Source organism: Colobus angolensis, unplaced genomic scaffold (assembly GCF_000951035.1).
Source record: "Colobus angolensis palliatus isolate OR3802 unplaced genomic scaffold, Cang.pa_1.0 Scaffold393, whole genome shotgun sequence".
Taxonomy (NCBI): domain Eukaryota; kingdom Metazoa; phylum Chordata; class Mammalia; order Primates; family Cercopithecidae; genus Colobus; species Colobus angolensis.
In genome coordinates, this window is record NW_012117299.1 from 1,638,212 (window position 1) to 1,659,817 (window position 21,606).

Below are 21,606 nucleotides of genomic sequence, written 5' to 3' on the forward strand. Positions count from 1 at the left end.
TAATATCCAAAACAGAGGATTTAAGCCAATGTATAGAACCAGTAGGAAAACACAACAATATAGAGATACCTAACAAAAATTAGATTGCCTGTAGCTCTGGTTCAAATGAAGCCCAAGGTAGTTTTATTGTGCAGCTATTTTCCTAATGCATTTTCCCATCTACTCTTCTAGAAATTATATACCATATTTTGGTTCTGTTGGGAATTATCCTATAAATTATAATGTGTATTTAACTTAACAAATTTTAAGTTTTTCAATATCTTTATTCTTATCCTGAGCAATGTAGAAACATTAGAACATTGTAATTCAAATGATCATTTTGCTGACCTATATGCTACTTTTCAGTATTTTTGTTCTTTCTCTTTTTTCATTCTACTAATTAGACTGTATTATATTCTACTTATACAGCTAAAATTTGTTTAAGATTTACCCAGATGTTTACTATTTTATTTATTTTATTTTATTTATTTATTATTTTTTTGAAATGGAGTCTTGCTGTGTCACCCAGGCTGGAGTGCAGTGGATCTCGGCTCACTAAAACCTCCGCCTCCCAGGTTCAAGTGATTCTCCTGCCTCAGCCTCCTGAGTAGCTGGGACTACAGACACACACCACCACGCCCAGCTAATTTTGTATTTTTAGTAGAGATGGGGTTTCAGTTGGCCAGGCTAGTCTTGAACTCCTGACCTCAAGTGATCTGCCCACCTCGGCCTCCCAAAGTGCTGGGATTACAGGTATGAGCCAGCTCCTGGCCCTACTATTTTATTTTCTAGTTAAAAAAATATTTTAGGTCTATCTTCTGGGTAATTTTCCTTCTGAAATATATAAATCAGATATTAATTTAATGAAAGTCTCTCACTGTTTTGATCTCAGCTTTTGATCATCTGAGAATTTCTTCATTCTAATTCTGGAAAGGTGTTTTAAATCCATGTTCAATTCTGGATTGAAGGGTTTTTTTGTCAAGCTTTTATTTTACAATCTTCTGCTTCTGTTGTTACTACTGAGAAGTGGACTATCAGTTCATTTGACACTCCCTTTGTAATCTGGTTGTGTTCTTTGGCTGTTTCTAAGATATATATGTATCTACATATACACGTATGTATATATGTTTGTATGTATATGTATATGCATATATATATATACACATTTAGTACACGATTTTGTATTTAAGATTCTGCAGTTTCACAAAAGTGGGTATGGATGTGTATTTATGTTTATTTATTGTGTTTTGGATTTGTTGTATTTCCTTAATGTGAAACCTTATGTCTAACATAAATTTGGAGAAATTCTCAGCTGTTATCTTTCATGATTAGATATGCCTGACGTCCTCATTTTCTCTCTCATATCTCTTTACTACTTTAATTACTTTAATTTCTGTGTCTTTCTGTGTTGCTTTCAGTTATGTCTGCCACTTCACTAATTCTTCTTTCAACTTAATCTACTGTTGTTCAAACTGTCCATTGAGATTTTAGAATCCTTGCTTTATGTGGTAGTCTTTGATCTGATTTGTCAACATGTATAGACCTTCTACTTTGTATTCTGTCCCTTTGTGCTATTTAAAATTAAAGCCTCGGTCACAAAGGATCAGTAGATGCTCCATGGAAGCTGCCACCTTCAACACGGACTCAACTCTCTGGATTCCTGTTTTTTGACACCTTGGTTTTGTTCTGTTTTCTTTTTACTTTCTTGCAGACTATGCATTAAAACCATTAAAATATTTACTTAGAGTTTTCAGTATTCTGTAGCAGCAATACTACTCAAGATTTTTTAAAATAATAAACTGGAAACGAGTCTCTTTGAAAATTTAGTGAGATGAAGCTTAATATGGAAAAAATGCAAAGTCTTGTGCAAAATTTCATAGGACTAAAAGTTTTTGTTGATATTAGTCTTACTGTGAATCAGTAGTGTGATGCAGTTACTGAAAAGACAAAAGCTAGTGTAATTTTAGATTGTTTTAATTGAAATACAGTTTACTATAAGAGAGATGTGTGGCTAGATTTTTTCATATATTTCTGTTAAAACAACATATTGCATATTTTCATTGGCTAGACTTCACTTGTGAGTGTCATTCTCTAAGAAAGATATTAAGAGCCTAAGAAATGTGTGGAGGAAAGGAACTACTGAAAAGTCAGGAAAGACGTGATAGCTGCCTGTACATATTCGACGGGCTTTGTGCAACTAAGTTTTAAATGTGTCACAGGTTATAGAATTTGGATCAATGGTGGAATTTATAGGGAGGTAAATTTGGGTTTAATATTAAGAACTTTCCAACCATGAGAGCATTTTTGAAGTGTAGTAGTCTGTGTTTGAAAGGCATGCTTCTTTCTCATCAGAGCCATTCAAACTGATGATAAGCAGCCATTTGTCAAGGATATTATGAAGAAAATTCAAGCATCAGGAGTGGTGGAATCTTTGAGGTTCTTTCCCATTCTGAAGTTTTAAAGGTCTCTGACTATATGATTCGTCAGGGATGATAAACGATACAATGAAAAAAGCCCTGATATTCTCTTCCTGACTCTGTCATTGACATGCTGTGATTCTTTATGCTAGTCATTCGTCCTATTCAATCCCTGGTTTTCTTATGTATCAAAATGGAGAAACTTGGATTACATGCACTTAAGTGTATTTTGCATGTGATAATTATTACTGTAGTACTCTAGTAGTGATCTTCTACTTCCATCATTTTTTCTACCTTTATTAATTATTGAAATTATTCTGTAAGAAACTGTTGTCACTTCCCTTTCATTTATTTGTTTCATCATTTATTTATTATATCAGTATAGACTCATGGATATTTAATTTATTCTTTGGGTTATAATCCATTATTTATTGTTGCTTAAATTATTTCAGCTTTGGCCAGTAGAAGGCCTGGGTTTTTATGTTACAGAGTACAAAAAGTTTGTTGAATATGGGTTCAGGTTCCACATAGCAACTAACCTTTAAGCAATTACTGCTGGTTGAGTTAGGTATAGCATCAAAAAAGAATATCCACAGTTATCTGAAAAATCTAAATATATTCCTCCCTTCTCTGATAGATATCTGTGTGACCAGATTTTTTTCATGTATGTCAACTAAAACAACATATTCTAACTAATGGAATACAGAAGCAGATAGAAGAATCCAGCTGTCTTCTATTAAGCTAGACATTAAAGAATTTGCAAAAATATAAACAATGAAACTCTTCTCACTATTTTTTTATTTTGCAGAATATTTTCTTCATTTTTACATGAACTGAGATGATTATATTATATTTAAATGAATTAACGTTTTTAAAATTTCTCTTTTAATCTTTTGTTTGGTAAATATGTATAGGTGTGACCCACATACATTGGATTCCTCAATGATTATTAAGAGTATAAATGGCTCTAAGACAAAAAAGTTTGGAAACAACCCTTCTAGGCTATTTTCAGATGATAATTATAGCAGTCAACTATTTTTAAACTCACCTTGATGGTTTCCTGTGGAAAATAGTCTACCTTGCCCTGAACTGTGCAACGTGTGTTCAAAGGAATGAACAAATGCATAGTAATTTCAGTATTGGCCTATGTCTTAAAGTCTACTCAATTTGTTCCAAAGTCAAATATGATATAATAATGTTATCTTCAGAGGCTGCCTTTAGCACAGTTCTGACACATTGAAACAATCAATAAATGCTTTTTTGATTTAATGAATAACCCTTGGCATTTATTGTTCTTTCTCTGAAAATCCAGATTAGTAATGAAATTGAGAATGTGATAGAAGAAGCCACGAAACCAGCAGCTGAACAGATTGCAGAATTCAGCATCCACCTTTTGGGGAAGGAGTACAGGGAAGAACTACAGGATTCCTCCAGCTTTCACCACCAGCACCTTGAAGAAGAATTTATTTCAGAGGTGGGTGATTAAAAACAAAAAAAACAAGAGAGTATGCCTGCGATGTTAGTTTCCCATATTTACAACACTATTTAAAGATAGGTTTAGGTTTCAAATTGTTTGTCTACTTGGTTCCTGGAGTGGTTACTCAGCCATTTCTTCAGAAAACTCTGTAAAAAGTCACAGGACAGATGAATTCTTTCACAGAAAGAAAAATCTTGCCATCTGCTAAAAAATAAATGCAATTTCCCACTTTTGCTGCACAGCCAAGGAAGAATGTGTCCTGTAGCATAGTTTTGACTTGAAAATATTTGGAGAAATAAGCTTCTCTAAGAAACTACACATACTGTATTGTTTTTCTTAAGGGAACATTACATTTAATGTCTTTTAATTTCATCTTTAGTATTTTTTAGTTGAAAATTTTTGAATAGTTAACACATAGGTAATACCTGGTACAAACTTTGGAGGCACAAAAGGGCATCCAGTGAAAAATAAATGTTTCTCCTATCCTTAGTTGGAGGTATTTTTAAAAAGGGATTTCTTTAAAGAATTGTGGATTAGACCATCCCATAACTTCACTTTCTGGAAAAATTCTATATAGGACTTAAACTCAAGATTTTTTCAGTCAAAAATGACCCATTGTCCCTGTCTAGTTTGCCTCTGCTTTTGTGCAGTAAGACATTGAATGCTCATCTACCCCTGTCTGTCAGATGACAGGGCACATCGTTCCTTACTGTTTATTTTTTCCCATTCCTTCTTGACGGGGTTCTCCTTAGCCAAGTTTATCAATTCCATTACCTTAATTTTCTTCCCCAGATACTGTGTCCAGATGGGAAATAAAAATGTGCATCTCTCAGCCAAAGCATTATTGTAGCCATCAGACGTGGGAAGGGGAGGCCAGACAATTCATTTTCCTAGTGGTGTGGCCAAGTTGCAAGGCTGCATGGTATGTGGAAGAAATGTCAGCCAAGCCAGTGGCCACCTGGCATCAAAGAGTGTCTTGGGCTGGCCGTCTGGTTTTCTCTGTCCTTTGATTAAGGAACTTTTGATACAGTTTAGTGTTTGGGTAAACAATTGCATGGAATGACTGCAGATTTAGAGAAGTCCAATAAACACTCTGAAAAATATCTTCATCAGGGACTTTATGAGGCAGGTAGCTATTGAATTGAGGTGATTAGGGGGTGTTGAAGGTTCTGGGTCTACCATGGAACACCTCCTTCTCTGGTCTATCTCCATACTCCCTGTCCCCTTACCTGGAATGAAATGCCTACCAACAGCCACTTTGCGTGAAACAGCAGAGGCAGGGTATCATGTCTCAAACTGAAGGGGGTCCTCCAGCTCCCTCCCTTTAGGACACCATCACACAGATTTTTCCCTCAGCTTCTCTGGGTATTACTGGAAGACACAGGGAGAAAGAAAGCCTGCTTGGAGGGGATGAGGTTTAGGAGCTATTAGTCTCTCTCTCTCGCTCTATCTCTCTCTCTCTCTCTCTCTGTGTGTGTGTGTGTGTGTGTGTGTGTGTGTGTGTGTAAAAGGATAAAAAGTGGGGACATAATAGGTTTGGGACAAGACGAAGTACAACATCAGAGAGGGGAAGGTCATTGTGATAGACCTGGTAGTGTTGGTGCCTGAGGGCAGTGCCAGTGTCAGTGTGATCCTCACATAGTGCCTTGTGCTCCACAGGTGACTTTCTATTTGTTTGCTCACAGCAGCCATGTAGGCAAGCATCTCCATTTTACAGATGAGGCTCAGGAGGCCAAATAACTTGTTCGTTGTCATGTAGTCTCTCTAGGAACAGAAATGAAAATCAGGTCTCCTACTGCCTTTCAAAGTACTCCTTCTACAGAGTCCCCTTCCTTTTAATTAAAGGGAGAAGTTACAGTGAACCTTAGTTTTCCCAGTCCTGGTCCCAATTCTCAAGCATATTTATCATGAGGCAGGGGAAAGAGGAAGGGGCAATGTAATGCAATGGGAAAAATATGGGCTTCGGTGTTAGAGAGATCTGGGATTGAATACATTCTGATTCAGTCACTCACCAAATGTGTGACCTTGGCCAAGTTAGTTAATATCTTATAATATCCATTTTCTCATCCATAAAACAGGAATAATGTATTATCTCTTGGGATCATCGCAGAGATTTGAAGTAAAGCAAAGCACCAGACATATTGCGGTCCTCAATACATTTTACTGACTATTAATATTGATGTTGAAGTCGAATGACTTCTTGCAACTGGATACCTATACATGTTTAGACTCCAGAGCTGGCAAAGCCTATGCTAAGGTGGGATTAGTAGTAATGATAACATACAGTTGTACAGCATTTTTCAGTTAATGGAGTGCTTTTAGGTACATTTCTTTTCATCTTAAAATCAATATGGTAGGTGGGCAGGGAAGTATTAGTTCTGAAAAAAGAAAGCCCGCGCATGGACACTCTGCCAGCAGAAGCAGAGCTGAGACTAGCCGTCAGCCTTCTGATTTCCAGTCCTGTGTCTTCTACCCCTCCCCACCACCCTACAAGAATTATAACAGTTTCTTATTTCCTTTCAGAGAGTAAAACAGGGCACATTACTATGGCCAAAGAGTTTCATTCTTTGGCTTTGGATTCTTTATTCTTAAGGCATAAAGATCTTCAGTGAACCACGATTTTTTAAAAATCCCACTCTCTTCATATGAGGACTTGGTTAAAAGCAGATGCCCAGAGATGTTGCCAAAGCCCATTAATTTATTTCCTTTGTTCTGATGTTGGCCCCATAGTGACCCATCTGCTGAGGTTGTCATCTTCTGAAATGTTACAGATTAAATGTTCATTTTTGTTAAAATATGCATTTGTGCCTAACCTTATTATTATCATTATTATTATCATTGAGATGGAATATGTCGCCCAGGCTGGAGTACAGTGGTGTGATCTTGGCTCACTGCAACCTCCGGGGTTCACACCATTCTCCTGCCTCAGCCTCCCGAGTAGCTGGGACTACAGGCGCCCGCCATGATGCCCGGCTAATTTTTTGTATTTTTAGTACAGACCGGGTTTCACCATATTAGCCAGGATGGTCTCAATCTCCTGACCTTGTGATCCACCTGCCTCAACCTGATTATTTTTACATCTTTAGTCCAATCTAGCATACCATTTTCCACCTCCAGTCACTAAGCTCATTTGGAGTTACATGGCTGGATTTTAAAGACTCAGTAATAAAACTGGCTCCTGCAGATGTGATGCTCATGAATCGGTCTTTGAACCAGCGGAGTTACCTGACCACAAAGCCTCTCATCTGAGTGTTGAGTGTGTTTGTGGTTCTGTTTCACTGTAGGAGCAGGAAACAGATGCCACCAGCCACATTCACACTTACAGAAAACAAACACTCTTTGTCGGTGTGTGTGCTGTGGCCAGATTTCAAAACCAAACAATAACATTTAAAAATGCTATTACAGGCTTGTAACCCTAGCATTTTGGGAGGCTGAGGTGGGTGGATCACCTGAGGTCGGGAATTCGAGACCAGCCTGGCCAACATAGTGAAACTCCGTCTCTAGTAAAAGTACAAAAATTAGCCGGGCATGGAGGTGCACGCCTGTAATTTTAGCTGTTCAGGAGGCTGAGGCAGGACAATTGCTCGAACCTGGGAGGTGGAGGTTGCAGTGAGCTGAGATTGCACCACTGCACTCCAGCCTAGGCAGCAGAGTGAAACTCATCTCAAGAAAAAAAAAAAAAAAAAGCTATTACAGCTTCTTTTGAAACAATTTTTTTTCACATTTCTTCACATAAGGGAAAACCAGTGCTTTGCCAACAAGGAGTATGCTTTTTAATAATTTGGAAAAGATTAATATTAAAGCACATTAAAACCTTAAAAGACAAAATGAAAAAGAAAAATGTGGCAGTGTTTAGGTAAAATTTTTTCTTTCACTTTCTGACCTGGGTATGCCTAGGTAAGTGTATAAGCGTCTAATAGTTGTGAACAGTGCACTTCTTATTTATTCTACTCTTAAAAGCATTGTTTTCTATATATATTTTCCATATTTCTACATAGTTATCATTTTTATTTGTATTTTTAACAGGTTGAAAATGCATTTACTGGGTTACCAGGCTACAAGGAAATTCGTGTACTTGAATTTAGGTAAATAGACTTGTTCTAAATATGCACATGTTCAGTAGCATTCTTTATTCTGAATGGAATGTCCATTATATTTATCATATATATTCTAACAATAAATGATTTGAATGCTGTAACTTAATGCTATTTCTGGTAAATTAGCATTCTTGATGTTAGTTTTTCAGGTGAGGAAATTGATTTAGAAAAAGACCAAATAATAACTCAAAGAGATATATTAGGTCTAAAGTTGGCTAGGTTAAGAATTCAGGGATTCATGTCCCCAGCTTGCTGCCTACAAGTTACGTAGGTCTTATTTGGCACTGATAGGAGCCTGAAGGCAGACGAGATGTGGCTCCAAGTGTTTTCCTAAAGCTTGTCAGTGTGGTGATTTTGACATCTTGGTATGAGGCCGCTCTGGAAGGGATGTATTAGTCCTTGTTTTAAACATAGCAGATCTGAGTAAACCAGACACCTCTTTTAAAGGCATTTATTCCCTGCTTAAGACTCACAGTATAATACTTGTGAACATTTACTGAGTGAATACTTTACTGAGTGAATATTTTGTATTGAGTATGCCACATTGCTGAGCTCACTTCATCTTCAACCCTCTCCGGATAGATATTATTAATACTCATTTTCAAGAGGAGGAAACAGGTTTAAAGGGATGAAATATTAACCCAAAGTCAAGAGTTTGTAAACTGGGGTGGAGGAGGAATTTTGAAACAAAGCAGCTGACTTTATAGCTTTTCTTGCTCTGAACCTTCATGCTGGACTCAATGCCATGATTTAGGTGATGCTCTAGCCCAAGTTTAGATGTTATCCATCTCAACTTTGGCTTGTTCTTGACAAAACCTCTGAGTGTACCAGAAATAACAGCAAGCACTTATAGAGCATTTACAGTGTGCCAGGCTTTATATATATATATGTATATTTACACACACACTATTTAATTCCAACATCAATGCTATGAGATAGTTACGATGCTCATATTTTCCAATAAGGAAACCAGAGCACAGGGAATTTAAATAATTTTCCCAGTTAGTGATGCAGGTTTAGTGGAAAGAGGCCAAATATTTAACGTTGACCTACTTACCTAGTCTCATATCATGACCAGTAGCCCCCGTTCAACTTCAGCAGTTTTCAAACAGGATGCTGCCTCCAGTTGTAAGCTCAGATGAGAACCTGAGAATGTGAGGCCTTCGAAGGCCTCCCTTATTTGGCAGCACATGAAGGGCAACACAGTCTTTGGAGCCAACTTGCCTGGCTTCAAATCCTGCCTTTGCACTTCTGGCTAGATGCTTTTGGGTGTATTTCCAGGATTTAACTTCTCATTTGTATAAAAAAGACAATTTACCTTAATCCTGCTTTATTAAAAAAATGCTTTTGAAATACTATCAGCAAATTATTTAGCATCTTTGTTCCATGGTTTCTATACCTATATTATGAGGATACTAATAAATCTTAATGAAGATTAAATCAACTAAGTGTTGTAAAATGCTTAGCACAGTTTCTGGCACATGGAAAGTTCTATTTAAGCATCTACTACATAAAATAATAAATATTAAAGTTTGTGCAGTATCCTGTGGATTAGTCAGTCCTGACATTTACCTAAACCCTTACTACTTTACAGTGTACCATCTGATTTTAATACTATATAACATGTTGTATCCCAAAAAAGAAGGTTCCCAATTTTGTTAAAGCCAACAACTGGAGTTCTCTGCTGATTTACTGAAAAAGGTTTCTTTATGAAGAAATAACCATATGTGAATTGTTTTAAAGTATTTTTAAAATTTAGAAAAAAGTAAAGACCATGTCTTTAAAATAGAATGCTTTTTTCACCTTTGCTCACTTCCTTCAATCTATAGGAATTTGTCAGTATCTGATACTATGCAAGCATTTTTATTTAAGGAGGTATTTCAAAGAAATTCAGAGGAAATACACAAAGAATTTGTACTTTGATGAATGATGTGACAATAATACCTGTCTCAAACTCTGTTTAATATTTTCAATTTTTATTTTCAGGTCCCCCAAGGAAAATGACAGGTACTTTTTGGCACTTTCTCTAATATCCATTGAATTGGGAGATAGTTTAGTAAATATGGCAGGCCGTAAGTCCGGGGGAGCATAACTCAAATTTTATATCACTTCCAATATCACTGTCTGACTTTTTCAGATCAGGGTTTGTCAAACTTTTCTATTAAGAGTCAGGTAGCAAATAATTTAAACTTTGCAGGCTATAAAGTCTCTGTTGCAACTACTCAATTCTGCCACTATCAGGTAAAAGTAGACATAGACAATATATTGTAAATTAATGAGCTTTGCTGTGTTTCACTTTATTTATGGACATTGAATTTTATATAATTTTCACATGTCACAAAATATTGTTCTTTTTTTGATTTTTTTCAACTGTTAAAAAATGTAAAATTCATTAACTCATGGGTAGTAGGCTGGATTTAGCTCACAGGCTATTTAACTTTATCTTCCTGGCTTATTTCACTTAACATAATGTCCTCCAGTCTGTCCATGTTGCTGTGAATCACAGGATTTCCTTCTTTTCATGGCTAAATAGTATTTCATTGTGTATGTGTAACTGAGCGGAGGCTTGGCTGCTCACTGCTTGCAAAGCCAGTAACAAGGACGATGTGCGGTGAAAGGAAAGTGACTTTATTTCCAAAGCTAGCAGTGGGGGAAGTGTCCAGCTTAACCTCCAGAAATGATTCAAACTTCAGGCTGGGAAGAGGGGATTAAAAAAGGAAACTTGCAATGGGAGGCATGCAGGAGAGGTGCTGGGTACAAGGTCTGCATGTCTTGTTCCAGTGGCTATCTCGAGCCATGGTCCACCAGGAGCGCAGCTGGCGTCATCTCAACAATGGCTGGGTTGTTGACTGTCTTGAGGTAATCTCTGGAATTTTGCAGCTGGGTCTCCATGCTTGGTCTGTCTCAAGATTAGACCCTGGAACTTCTAAGTAAGCATATAATTAGATATAATCATGCAGTTAAATAAATGTGCATGGGGTGAAGGAGTACATGGTGGGAGATGGTAGGAGGGAGTGAAGTTTCAAAGTATGTTTCAGGGCTGTATTTTAAAACTAAGGAGGAAAAGGCTCCTACAGTTTGTTTCAAGGTTACAACTTGAGACTGGGAAGAAAGGAGAAAAGAAAAAATGTTTTAAAATGCATTTGGGGCCGGGCGCGGTGGCTCACACTGGTAATCCCAGCACTTTGGGAGGTCGAGGAGGGTGGATCATGAGGTCAGGAGATCGAGACCATTCTGGCTAACACGGTGAAACCCTGTCTCTACTAAAAAATGCAAAAAATTAGCCAGGCGTGTTGGTGGGCGCCTGTGGTCCCAGCTGCTCCGGAGGCTGAGGCAGCAGAATGGTGTGAACCCGGGAGGCAGAGCTTGTAGTGAGCCGAGATCGCGCCACCGCACTCCAGCCTGGGCGACACTGCGAGACTCTGTCTCAAAAAAAACAAAAACAAAAACAAAAACAAAAAAAGGGTTTGGAAGCTAAACTACTTGGTTGCTTATGTATACCACATTTTCTTAATTTATTCATCTCTTGTTGGACACCCGGGTTGACCCCATATCTTGGCTATTGTGAGTAGTGCTGAAATAAATAAACACGGGTATGTGGATATCTCTTTGATATACTAATTTCCTTCCCTTTGAATAAATGCCCAGTAGTGGGATTGCTGGATCATATGGTAGTTCCATTTGTAGTTTTTTGAGGAACTTCCATATTATTTTCCACAGTGGCTATACAAGTTTACATTCCCGCCAGAAGTATGTAAGAATCCCCTTTCTCTGGATCCTCACTAGCATTTGCTACTTTTTGTCTTTTTGATAATAGCTATCCTAACTGGCATTAGATGATACTTCATTTTGGTTTTGATTTGCATATCCCTGTTGATGAAGATGTTGAGCATTCTAAAATATATTTTTTGGCCGTTTCTATGTTTTCTTTTGAGAAATGTCGATTCGGATCATTTGCACATTTTGAAATTGGATTATTATTTTGCTGTGGAGATATTTGAGTTTCTTCTGTATTCTGGATATTGATTTCATGTCAGATAAATAGTTTGCAAATATTTTCTCGCGTTCTGCAGGTTACCTTTTCACTCTGTTGATTGTTTCCTTTGCTGTGCACAAGCTTTTTAGTTTCATATGATTCCATTTGTTTTTGTTTTTGTTGCCTATGCCTCTGAGGTCTTATTCATAAAATCTTTTTCAAGACCAAGGTCCTGAAGTGTTTTCCGAATGTTTTCTTCTAGTATTTGATAGTTTTTCAAGTCTGACATTTAGGTCTTTGATCCACTTTGAGTGGATTTTTTGTAGAGAGTGAGAGCTGAGGGGTCTAGTTTCATTCTTCTGCATATGGATATCCAGTTTTCCCAGCACCATTCATTGAAGAGAGTGTCCTTCCTGCAGTATATGTTCTTGACACTTTTGCCAAAAATCAATTGGTTGTATATATGGATTGATTTCTGGATTCTCTATGCTGTTCCATTGATCTATGTGTCTGTTTTTATTGCTAGTACCAGGCTGTTTTGATGACTACAACTTTGTACTTTATTTGAAGTCTAGTAGTATGATACATACCTTCAGCTTTGTTATTTTTTCTCAGGATTGCTTTGGCTATTTGGGGTCTTTTGTGGTTCCATACCAATTTTAAGACTTTCTTTTCTATTTCTGTGAAGAATGTCATTGGCATTTTGATAAGGATTGCTTCAAATCTGTAGATTGCTTTGAGTAGTATGGTCATTGTAACAATTTTAATTCTTCTGATGCAGGAGAATGGGATGTTTTCCCATTTTTTTGTATCCCTTTTAATTTCTTTCATCAGTGTTTTGTAGTTTTTCTTTCAGAGGACTTTCACCTGCTTGGTTAAATTTATTTTTACGTATTTTATTTTTCTTGTAGCTATTGTAAATGGGATTGCCTTTTTTTTTTTTTTTCCCCTCAGCTAAATTGTTGCTTGTGTATAGAAATACCACTGGATTTTTGTAAGTTGATTTTGTATCCTGCAACCTTACTAAATTCATTCATCAAATCTAGGAGTTTTTTAAATGGAGTCTTCGGGTTTTTCTCAGTGTCAGACCACATGATCAGCAAACAGGGATAATTTGACTTCCTCTTTTCCAACTTGTATGCCTTTTATTTATTTCTTTTGCTTGATTGCTCTGGATAGGACTTCTGGTACTATGTTGAACAGCAGTGGTAAAAGTGGGCATTCTTGCCTTGTTCCAGTTCTTAGAGGAAATGCTTCCAACTTTTCCCCATGCAGTATGATGTTAGCTGTGGCATTGTCATATGTGGACTTTATTGTATTGAGGTGCTTTTTCTCTACCTAATTTTTTGAGGGTTTTAATCATGAAGGCATGTTGAATTTTATTAAATAGTTTTTCTGTATCATGATGATGATCATATGGTTTTTACCCTTCATTCTGCTGATGTGATGTATCATCCTTATTGATTTGCATATGTTGAATAATCCTTGCATTCCTGGGATAAATCCTACTTGGTCATGGTGTATTATCTTTTTGAGGGGCTATTGGATTTGATTTGCTAATATTTTGTTGAGGATTTCTGCATCTGTGTTCATCAGGGATTTTGCCCTGTAGTTTTCAATTTTTGTCATGTGCGTGTCTGGTTTTGGAATAATTAAATTTTTCTGCTTTAATTTTGTGTAATAATTTCAGAAGAATTGGTATTCATTCTTCTTTAAAGGTTCAGTAGAATTCAGTGGTGAAGTCATCCAGTCCTGAACTTTTCTTTTTCAGTAGACTTTTTGTTACTGATTTAATCTTGTTACTTGTTGTTGGTCTGCTCAGGTTTTCTGTTTCTTTTTGGTTCAATTTTGGTAGGTTATATGTGTTCAGGAATTTATTTCCACTAGGTTTTCACATTTATTGGCATATGGTTATTCATAGTGGTCTGTAATTATCCTTTCCATTTCTGTGGTATTTGATGTGATGTCTCCTTTTTCATTTCTGATTTTATTTGTTTGGGTCCTCTATCTCTCTTTTTGAATCTGTAGATTACTTTGAGTAATGGTAGAATGCTATAGACCATTAGTCTAGCTAATGGTTTGTTGATTTGTATCTTTTCAAAAAACCAACTGTTTTGTTAATCTTTTGTATATTTATTTTGGTCTCCATGTCTTTTATTTCTGCTCTGATCTTTATTATTTCTTTCCTGCTACTAATTTTTTGGTTTGGTTTGTTTTTGCCTTTCTAGTTATTTGAGATACATTGTTAAGTTGTTTATTTGAAATTGTTTTAGTTGTTTGATGTAGACATTTATTGCTATAAACTTGCCTCTTACTACTGCTTTTGCTGTGTCCCACAGGTTTTGGCATGTTGTGTTCTATTTTCATTTGTTACAAGGAATATTTTGTTTTTATTTTAAATTTCTTCACCCATTGATCATTTAGGAGCATATTGTTTAACTTTCCTTTATTTGTATAGTTTTAAATTTGTCTCTTGTTTTGATTTCTAGTATAATTTCATTGTGGTCAGATAAGATACTTGATATAATTTTGATCAAAATTTCTTTTTTGAGACTTGTTCTGTGTCTTAACATATGGTCAATCATGGAAAATATTCCATGTACTAATGAAAACAGTGTGTATTCTGCAGCTGTGCATCTGTTCAGTGAAATGCTCTGTAAATGCCTGTGAGGGCCACTTAGTCTGTGGCGCAGTTTAAATCTGATGTTCCTTTGTTGATTTTTCTTTCTAGATGATTTGTTCTAGGGAGATAATGGGGTGTTGAAGTCCTCAACTCTTATTATATTGGAGAGATATTGGGGTCTATCTCTCCATTTAGATCTGATAGTAGTTGCTTTATATATCTTGGTGCTCCATTTTGGGAGCAGGTATATTTATAATTGTTATATTTTCTTGCTGAATGGATTGCTTTATTATTATGTAATGTCCTTCTTTGTCTCTTTTTTCAACTTTCGACATGAAGTCTGTTTTTTTCTAAGCATGGTTACTCCCACTTGCTTTTGGTTTCTGTTTGTGTGGGATATATGTTTCCATCCCTTCACTTTAGATCTTTATGTGTCTTTATAGGTCATGTAAGTTTCTTGTAGGCAGCATATAGTTTGTCTTTTTTTTTTTTTTAATCCTTTCAGCCAGTCTATATATTTTAAATGGAGAATTTAACCTATTTAACTTCAAGGTTGTAATTCACAGTTGAGAACTTCTGTCATTTTGTTGTTTGTTTTCTAGTTGTTTTGTATATTCTTTGTTCCTTATTTCTTCTCTCATTGTTTATTTTTATGGTTGCTTTTATCCCTTCTTGTAGTGTGGGGATGAGTGCCAGGTGTCTCTAGTCAGCCATATTACTGATGTCACCCAGAATTGCTAACCTAGGTACAGTTTTCAAAATTATCCAGCATTGTCAGGAATTAACCAGCTGATAAAATTTATTTGTAACTTTTGGGTGTATTTATATTTTGAGCTGTGTATAAATGAATGTATAACACTGAAATAGTCTATAGGATATATAATATGCCATTTCTCTCTCTCTCTTCATAAGCATTTATATGCACATGAAGTTTTTTATTTGCTGTGCACCTCTTTTAAAATGTACTCATTACGTTAATTTAGTAGTATGCATTTGAAGTGAATCAACAACATATCCATCTGTTATACCCAATTTATATATTTAGCTTCAGGCTTTTTCAATATGTATCTGCTTCCTAGAAGAAGCTACAAAAGAAGAGATGTCTGAGTTTCTCCAAAATATCCTTGTTTTGGTTGACCATGATGAAATATGATAGCACTATTTTTAATTTTTAAAATATATATACATCAAATAACCAATCAGGGCATCTCAGAGGCGAGAATAAGAAAGGGTAAACTTCACCTCCACATGATTGATGTCTTTGGAAATAGCTGTCAGACACAGCAACTCTCCTCTGTATAGCAGCTGCCTGAGTCCAGTTCAGAAGATGAAAGATGATGATCCAGTGGTGGTTAGTTAACTTGGAGTTGCTAAGTATGGAGAGCCAGCACAGCTTTCTTCAATCAGATACTATTTATCTACCAATATGTATTCTGCTTCTCATGAATTTCCTTGGCCTCTCGGTTTTCTTTTATTCTGTCCCTCATCCTGAGATATCTTCGTACTCCATTACCATGCCATAACTCAGCCTGTTCTGGGTCACAGTGATGTTCTTGGCCCTCAAAATAGTTGGTTTTCTGGTATCTCAAGCACTTATTTGAGTTCTCTTTCCAGGACGAAAACATGGTAACAAATTATAACATCTCTCTGAGGCATTTTATCTTCTTTAATGAAGTTATCTGTACTAGACAAGGTAGATTATAATAGAAGTATTATATTTAGATGTCCAATGGAAACATTGGGAGGCAAATAATATTTTGCCAATAAAGAATAACACCAGTAATCTATTCCAGGCTGCCTGATTTGCATAGATTTCTTGATCCAGGAGCATTTCTCTTGATCTTTTCCCTATCATTTTAAAAGTCATGCAAGGCACATGGTAGGTTCCCAGTAAATGCTTAACTCTCCTTGTCTGATTTTCTGCATAGCCTAAGAGCCAACTGAAGTACTAACTGACATAGCCTTTCCTCTGCCCTCTTTTTCTTTTTTTCTTATAGTTTTTTTTAATCTTAGAGTCATGTTTACACTAGAAGTAAGTTTAATAGGTTGTGCAAAAGTCCCAAAAAGAAACTCACCTTTCTGGAGAGGTAGATATGGTCCATTACTCTAAGACTTGGAAGAGCATACATATCCTTACAGAACTGGGCTGTGGCCAGGAAACAATGTCTCTAAAATTATTAACCAGAAGATACAAATATATGATGCTAATATGAATGTTCTTTAGAGTTAAAAATTGCTCTGTTATATTTAGAGTCTGAAAATGCTTCAGATTTAAGTGGCATGCATTCAATTGTCTTATCTGCCTACATTAGGGAACAGAATCGACCATTTGTTTCTTCATTATTTTCACAAGTCTGTATTGAACTACTATGAGCCAGGCATTGTGCTAGATGGTGGGGACATAAAACCAAAAAATAATTGTGCTTATAAAGTTGGTGGGGTGATAGAACATGAGCACCAATCACGTCTTCATGTTAAAAAGAAGTTTCCCTGGGAGATGACAGCTAAGCTGAAGTTAAAAAGAAATAGCCAGGTGAAGAAGGTATCTGTATGTGTGTGTACATGTGTATGTGGAAGATATAAGGGCTGGGAGGTAATAACAGGCATTACAGAGAGAAGGAAATGTATGTACAAAGATCCAGAAACAGAGCAGGTGCCTATCGTCTGCGAGTCTATCAGAATGACTGAAGGCTCATCAAGAGCAAGGGGGAATATGGTGTGATGAGTTCTGATCAGTAGGTGACCCTCTTATTGTTTGATTCTATCTTGTAACCATCATTTGATATTTTAGCATATTTTGCTGATTTGATTTCTTAATAAATAATATTGGGAATTACCTATGAATCAACATTCTCAGATGTGCAAAATTGAAATACTTTCATTGCTTAGAGGATTGAGGGAAGTTCTAGAGACAAGCAGGTGTTTTTACTACTTAGAGCATCAGGGTGTCAAAGTGCTCAGTTGTTACTTTTAAGTGCCCTGAACCACTGCATTAGAAGAGGTATCCTATCATATCTGGGAAGAAAACGGTATTGACGTCACTCAGGGTAAAACAGGAACATCAAAGAGGCCTGGCTGCTTGCTTGTATGGCAGGTGGGAGTGTCACCTTTATGGCTTTCCCTGCAGTCCAGAGTGTGTGATCTGTGCCGCGTAGGCCAGGCCAGGTCCAGACCAGTGCTCCCAGGTATTAGAAGTCTCTTGAGACCAGTCATGCTTCCCAAACCATAAAAGACAGTGAATTCTCTAGGATGCCTGTTGATCTATTTAAAAATGAGAAATATATGTGCCAACAGACCAATCAATTATTATAGCATTGACTGGCTCATGCATTCTTTCCTCATAGGAAAATTTGTAGGGAGTTATAATCAAAAGTTTCTTTTACAACCTTGAAATCAAAAAGAGGAAGTTGGATGATCTCAGCAGCCAGTATCATCTAGCCATGATAGCTTATTGTAGCCATTTCCAATCTAGGGATCTGTTTCCCAAGGAACTCCCAACATACTGGTCAGAAGCTTTCCACTAACTAGTAACATCAATGAGCTGACTAATTTCTTTTTTCCTATACTCTATGATGTCATCCTTATTATGCTGATACTTTCCTTTAGATCTGCAAATACCTTGATTATGCTGTAGTTTTCTTTTTACATTCAGGCAAGTATATATTTCTGTTCATCTAGTAGGTACTGGGTACCTCTCTGCGCTAGGCACCAAACTGAGCACTGGGGATAGAAACTCAAGGAGAGACTGAGACACCGTCACTGTGAACAAAATCTGTACAAAGCAATGGAGGCTAAAATAAAGAAATACATGAGAATATATAAGTTCAGCGGAAGAAGCATGTTAGTTTAAATTTTATTCAATTTTTCATTAATTTATTTTTATGCTTTGTTTTGAGAATAGTTTGCTGCTGTGGAATGTCTGAAAGTGGCGAATTGCTTTTACTGCATGTCTGCCCTGAGTGGTTTGTCTCTTGGAAGGTAGTGTTGTCCTTTCCTCCGGAGGGATCTTGGTGTGGCTTGCTGGGTACTTACTGCCTATGATGGATGTGCTGCAAAGACTGGCTGGAAGCCACAGTGATGACTGGTATTGAGCTGTCCTCATAATTACTTTTTCGGGTAATAGTTTAATTAAAGCTACTGAGAGGGTAGCATAGTAGTTCAGAATGTAGGGGCTGGCGTTGGACAGATTTGTGTTGAAATTATGACTCTGCCACATATTCCATGTTATGAAATCTAAAGGAAGTCTTTTAACTGCTCTAAGGGCTTGTTTCCTCAACAATATTCTGAAGCTAAAATATCTTTCATCAGGTTATTATGAAAATTAAATGAGATGAAGCATGTAAAATACCTGTCACATTATCAACACTTATAAACTGTTAGCTTTTAGTTAGAGAAATCTGAGTTGGAGTCTAGAGGAGTATTTTTATTTGGTTTAAAATTTTATATTCTGATGTTATTTCTCCAAAAGACTAGTTAAGAAAATGTCAACACATCAACTCATACTTATTTATTTTCTGTCTTTCTGTCCTGTGTTCCAAGAAGTCTCCTCTTTGTTTGCTTGTGGAAAGGTTTGATGGTGAAAAAGCCTAATTCCCAGACAAGTGCTGTTTGTTAGTACTTGTTGAGGTTTTACATAATTCACTAATAAGGGACTTAGCTTTAAAAAGAGAGAGAGAGAGAGACAGAGCTTGTTTCTAGAGTATCTGAAAAAGAGAAATTCATATAGTCAATTAGGAACAGATTACTAAGTTGCATACAAAATTGGTTAATGCCCTGGAGGGTAGTAAAATATAACTTTAGAGATTTTTTTCCTACTAGGCCAAGAAAAAAATTACTTCATAATAGTTTTTTACAATTTAGTCTTAAACTTTATAGAACTGTAAATTGTCTGGGTTATCAAACCAAAGTATGTCTTCTGAAAGAACTGTCATGTTAGAAAATACTCCAGCACAACATTTTAAAGGAAAACAATCATCAATTTGCTTTAGTACCAAGTTTTTCATAATTTTCCTACCACAATAGATAACTATGTTTCAGTACATAATTCATCTAACAACAACAATGAAGTGACGTGAGAGGATTTTGCACTGTCAAAAGGAATTAGAAAGACTGTTTTAAAAATGGGAGAGGGGACATGCTAATAGGAAAAGAAGAAGTAGGCTGACAGTGAAGATGGAGGACTTGCCTTTGAAAGAGGAAAGGAGAAATGAGAACGTAGGGGAAGAAAATGCTCAGATCATTCTGCAGGGTTGCCTCTGTGGCCTCGTTACAATTCTTCTCCCGATTCTTAGAGCTATGACCCCTCATTCCCTGGGAAGGAGGAGAAGATGGCAAAAGGTTGTCCAGGGTTTTCAGAGAAAAGTGATGGAATCCATGCTCTTTGAGACTACCCCTCTGGGTCCAATATTTGTTTCTTCATGGGTTCAGTGCTCCTTTCTTTGTGCTTCCTTAGCTGAACCTAATCTGTTCTCTCTTTCCATCCATAGTGGTGTAGATGTTTACTATGCAGTTACCTTCAATGGTGAGGCCATTAGCAATACCACCTGGGACCTCATCAGCCTTCACTCCAACAAGGTGGAAAACCATGGCCTTGTGGAACTGGACGATAAACCCACCGTTGTTTATACAATCAGTAACTTCAGAGATTATATTGCTGAGACATTGCAGCAGAATTTTTTGCTAGGAAACTCTTCCTTGAATCCAGATCCTGATTCCCTGCAGCTTATCAATGGTGAGTTTCATATCCATCATGAAGTCCTTGTACAGTTTCTTTTCCGGTATGCTCTGTGTAAACTAATTTCCCGAAATATATAAGGTTCTGATCATTCTCTAGAATTTATGAGACGTGGGTCAACCTGATATGAATGGAGCTTTAGCCATGCAGCTATTTTGGATAGATTAATCAGGGGCTTTCTGGAATATTTTTAGACAAAAGGCCACAGAGTGTGGAAAGTGGCAGTTAGAAATAGTTTAGAGAAATAGGAGCAAAGTATAAGAAAAAGGAAAGTAGTACTTGGAAGTATGTACTGAAACAGGCTATAATGCTTCCCTGACAACTGAGACATGAACTCTCTGAGGTAAGTCAGCTAGTAAAGGCTTAAAAATCAGAGTGTAGAAAAAAAGAAAGAGCTCAAGAAAGGCAATGGGAGATCTAGGTCAAAGAAGAAGTGATAATGGGTGCTGCGCGGAATCCTGGATAATCCAATACTGACTTTAAATTCAGATCGCTGTGGAGATCCTGTTAGGATCCATAATGAACAGGTGGATATGACAGATCGTGAAGAAGAGGGTGTTTAACCTGGATTTGTAGGCTACAGGGTGCCCAGTCAACCTTGGACTTAAAACTTGCTAAGATTCTGGCTACTAGTATGCACCATCTTAACTCATCAGGGCCACGGTATCCTGCTAAGTCACTTGCTAGTTTGCATTTGCTTCTATTCTCCATGATTTCTTTACTCATTGGTAGTTTAGCTTTTAAAATGTTCAGTGGAATATGCATTACTAAAGTGACAGCATGGGAGAAGTACCAGCTGCCGAGGAGGAAAATCTACAAGTGAGGCAATACTAATGATGCATTTTTACAGCCTCTCTAGCTCCCACACATTTTAAAGAGAAAAGAGCCTCTGTCCTGTCCTTTCAGGCAGCTACTACCTAGCCGTGTGTGTGTGTGTCTGTGTGTAACAAATAAACAAAAATAGACACTAGAGAAGCCAGAGAGGCTTGTTGGATTTACACAGGGAGATCAGAAAATTAATAATCAAAGAGAATAATAGATTTAAAAGGCAAGGTAGGGAAGGAGAATTTTTAGAGACACAAAGAAGAGTCTTGTCTTTCCAAGCAGTTATGTGTGTGTGTGTGTATGTATTTGTGTATATGTGTGTGTGTGAAAGAGACAGAGAAAGTGAGAAAGGGAAAGGGAGAGAAAAAATTTTTAATAAGATTTTACTGCATGTGATTTAATCTCTTTTTCCCAAATAAGATTTTGTCTTTGTCTCTGTCTTTCTCTTTCTCTCTCTCTCTTTCTTTCCTTCTTTCTT

The 21,606-nt window shown here is 36.8% G+C and overlaps 1 protein-coding gene across 1 annotated transcript in view; it reads left to right on the plus strand.

Moving 5' to 3' along the window:
• Positions 1–21,606, plus strand: part of IMPG2 (interphotoreceptor matrix proteoglycan 2) — a 98,889-nt gene that overhangs the window by 46,989 nt on the left and 30,294 nt on the right. The window contains exons 7-10 of the mRNA XM_011955046.1: positions 3,709–3,870; positions 7,900–7,958; positions 9,957–9,977; positions 20,056–20,300. Coding sequence (XP_011810436.1) covers positions 3,709–3,870; positions 7,900–7,958; positions 9,957–9,977; positions 20,056–20,300 — 487 coding nt within the window. The remainder of the gene's footprint in view (positions 1–3,708; positions 3,871–7,899; positions 7,959–9,956; positions 9,978–20,055; positions 20,301–21,606) is intronic.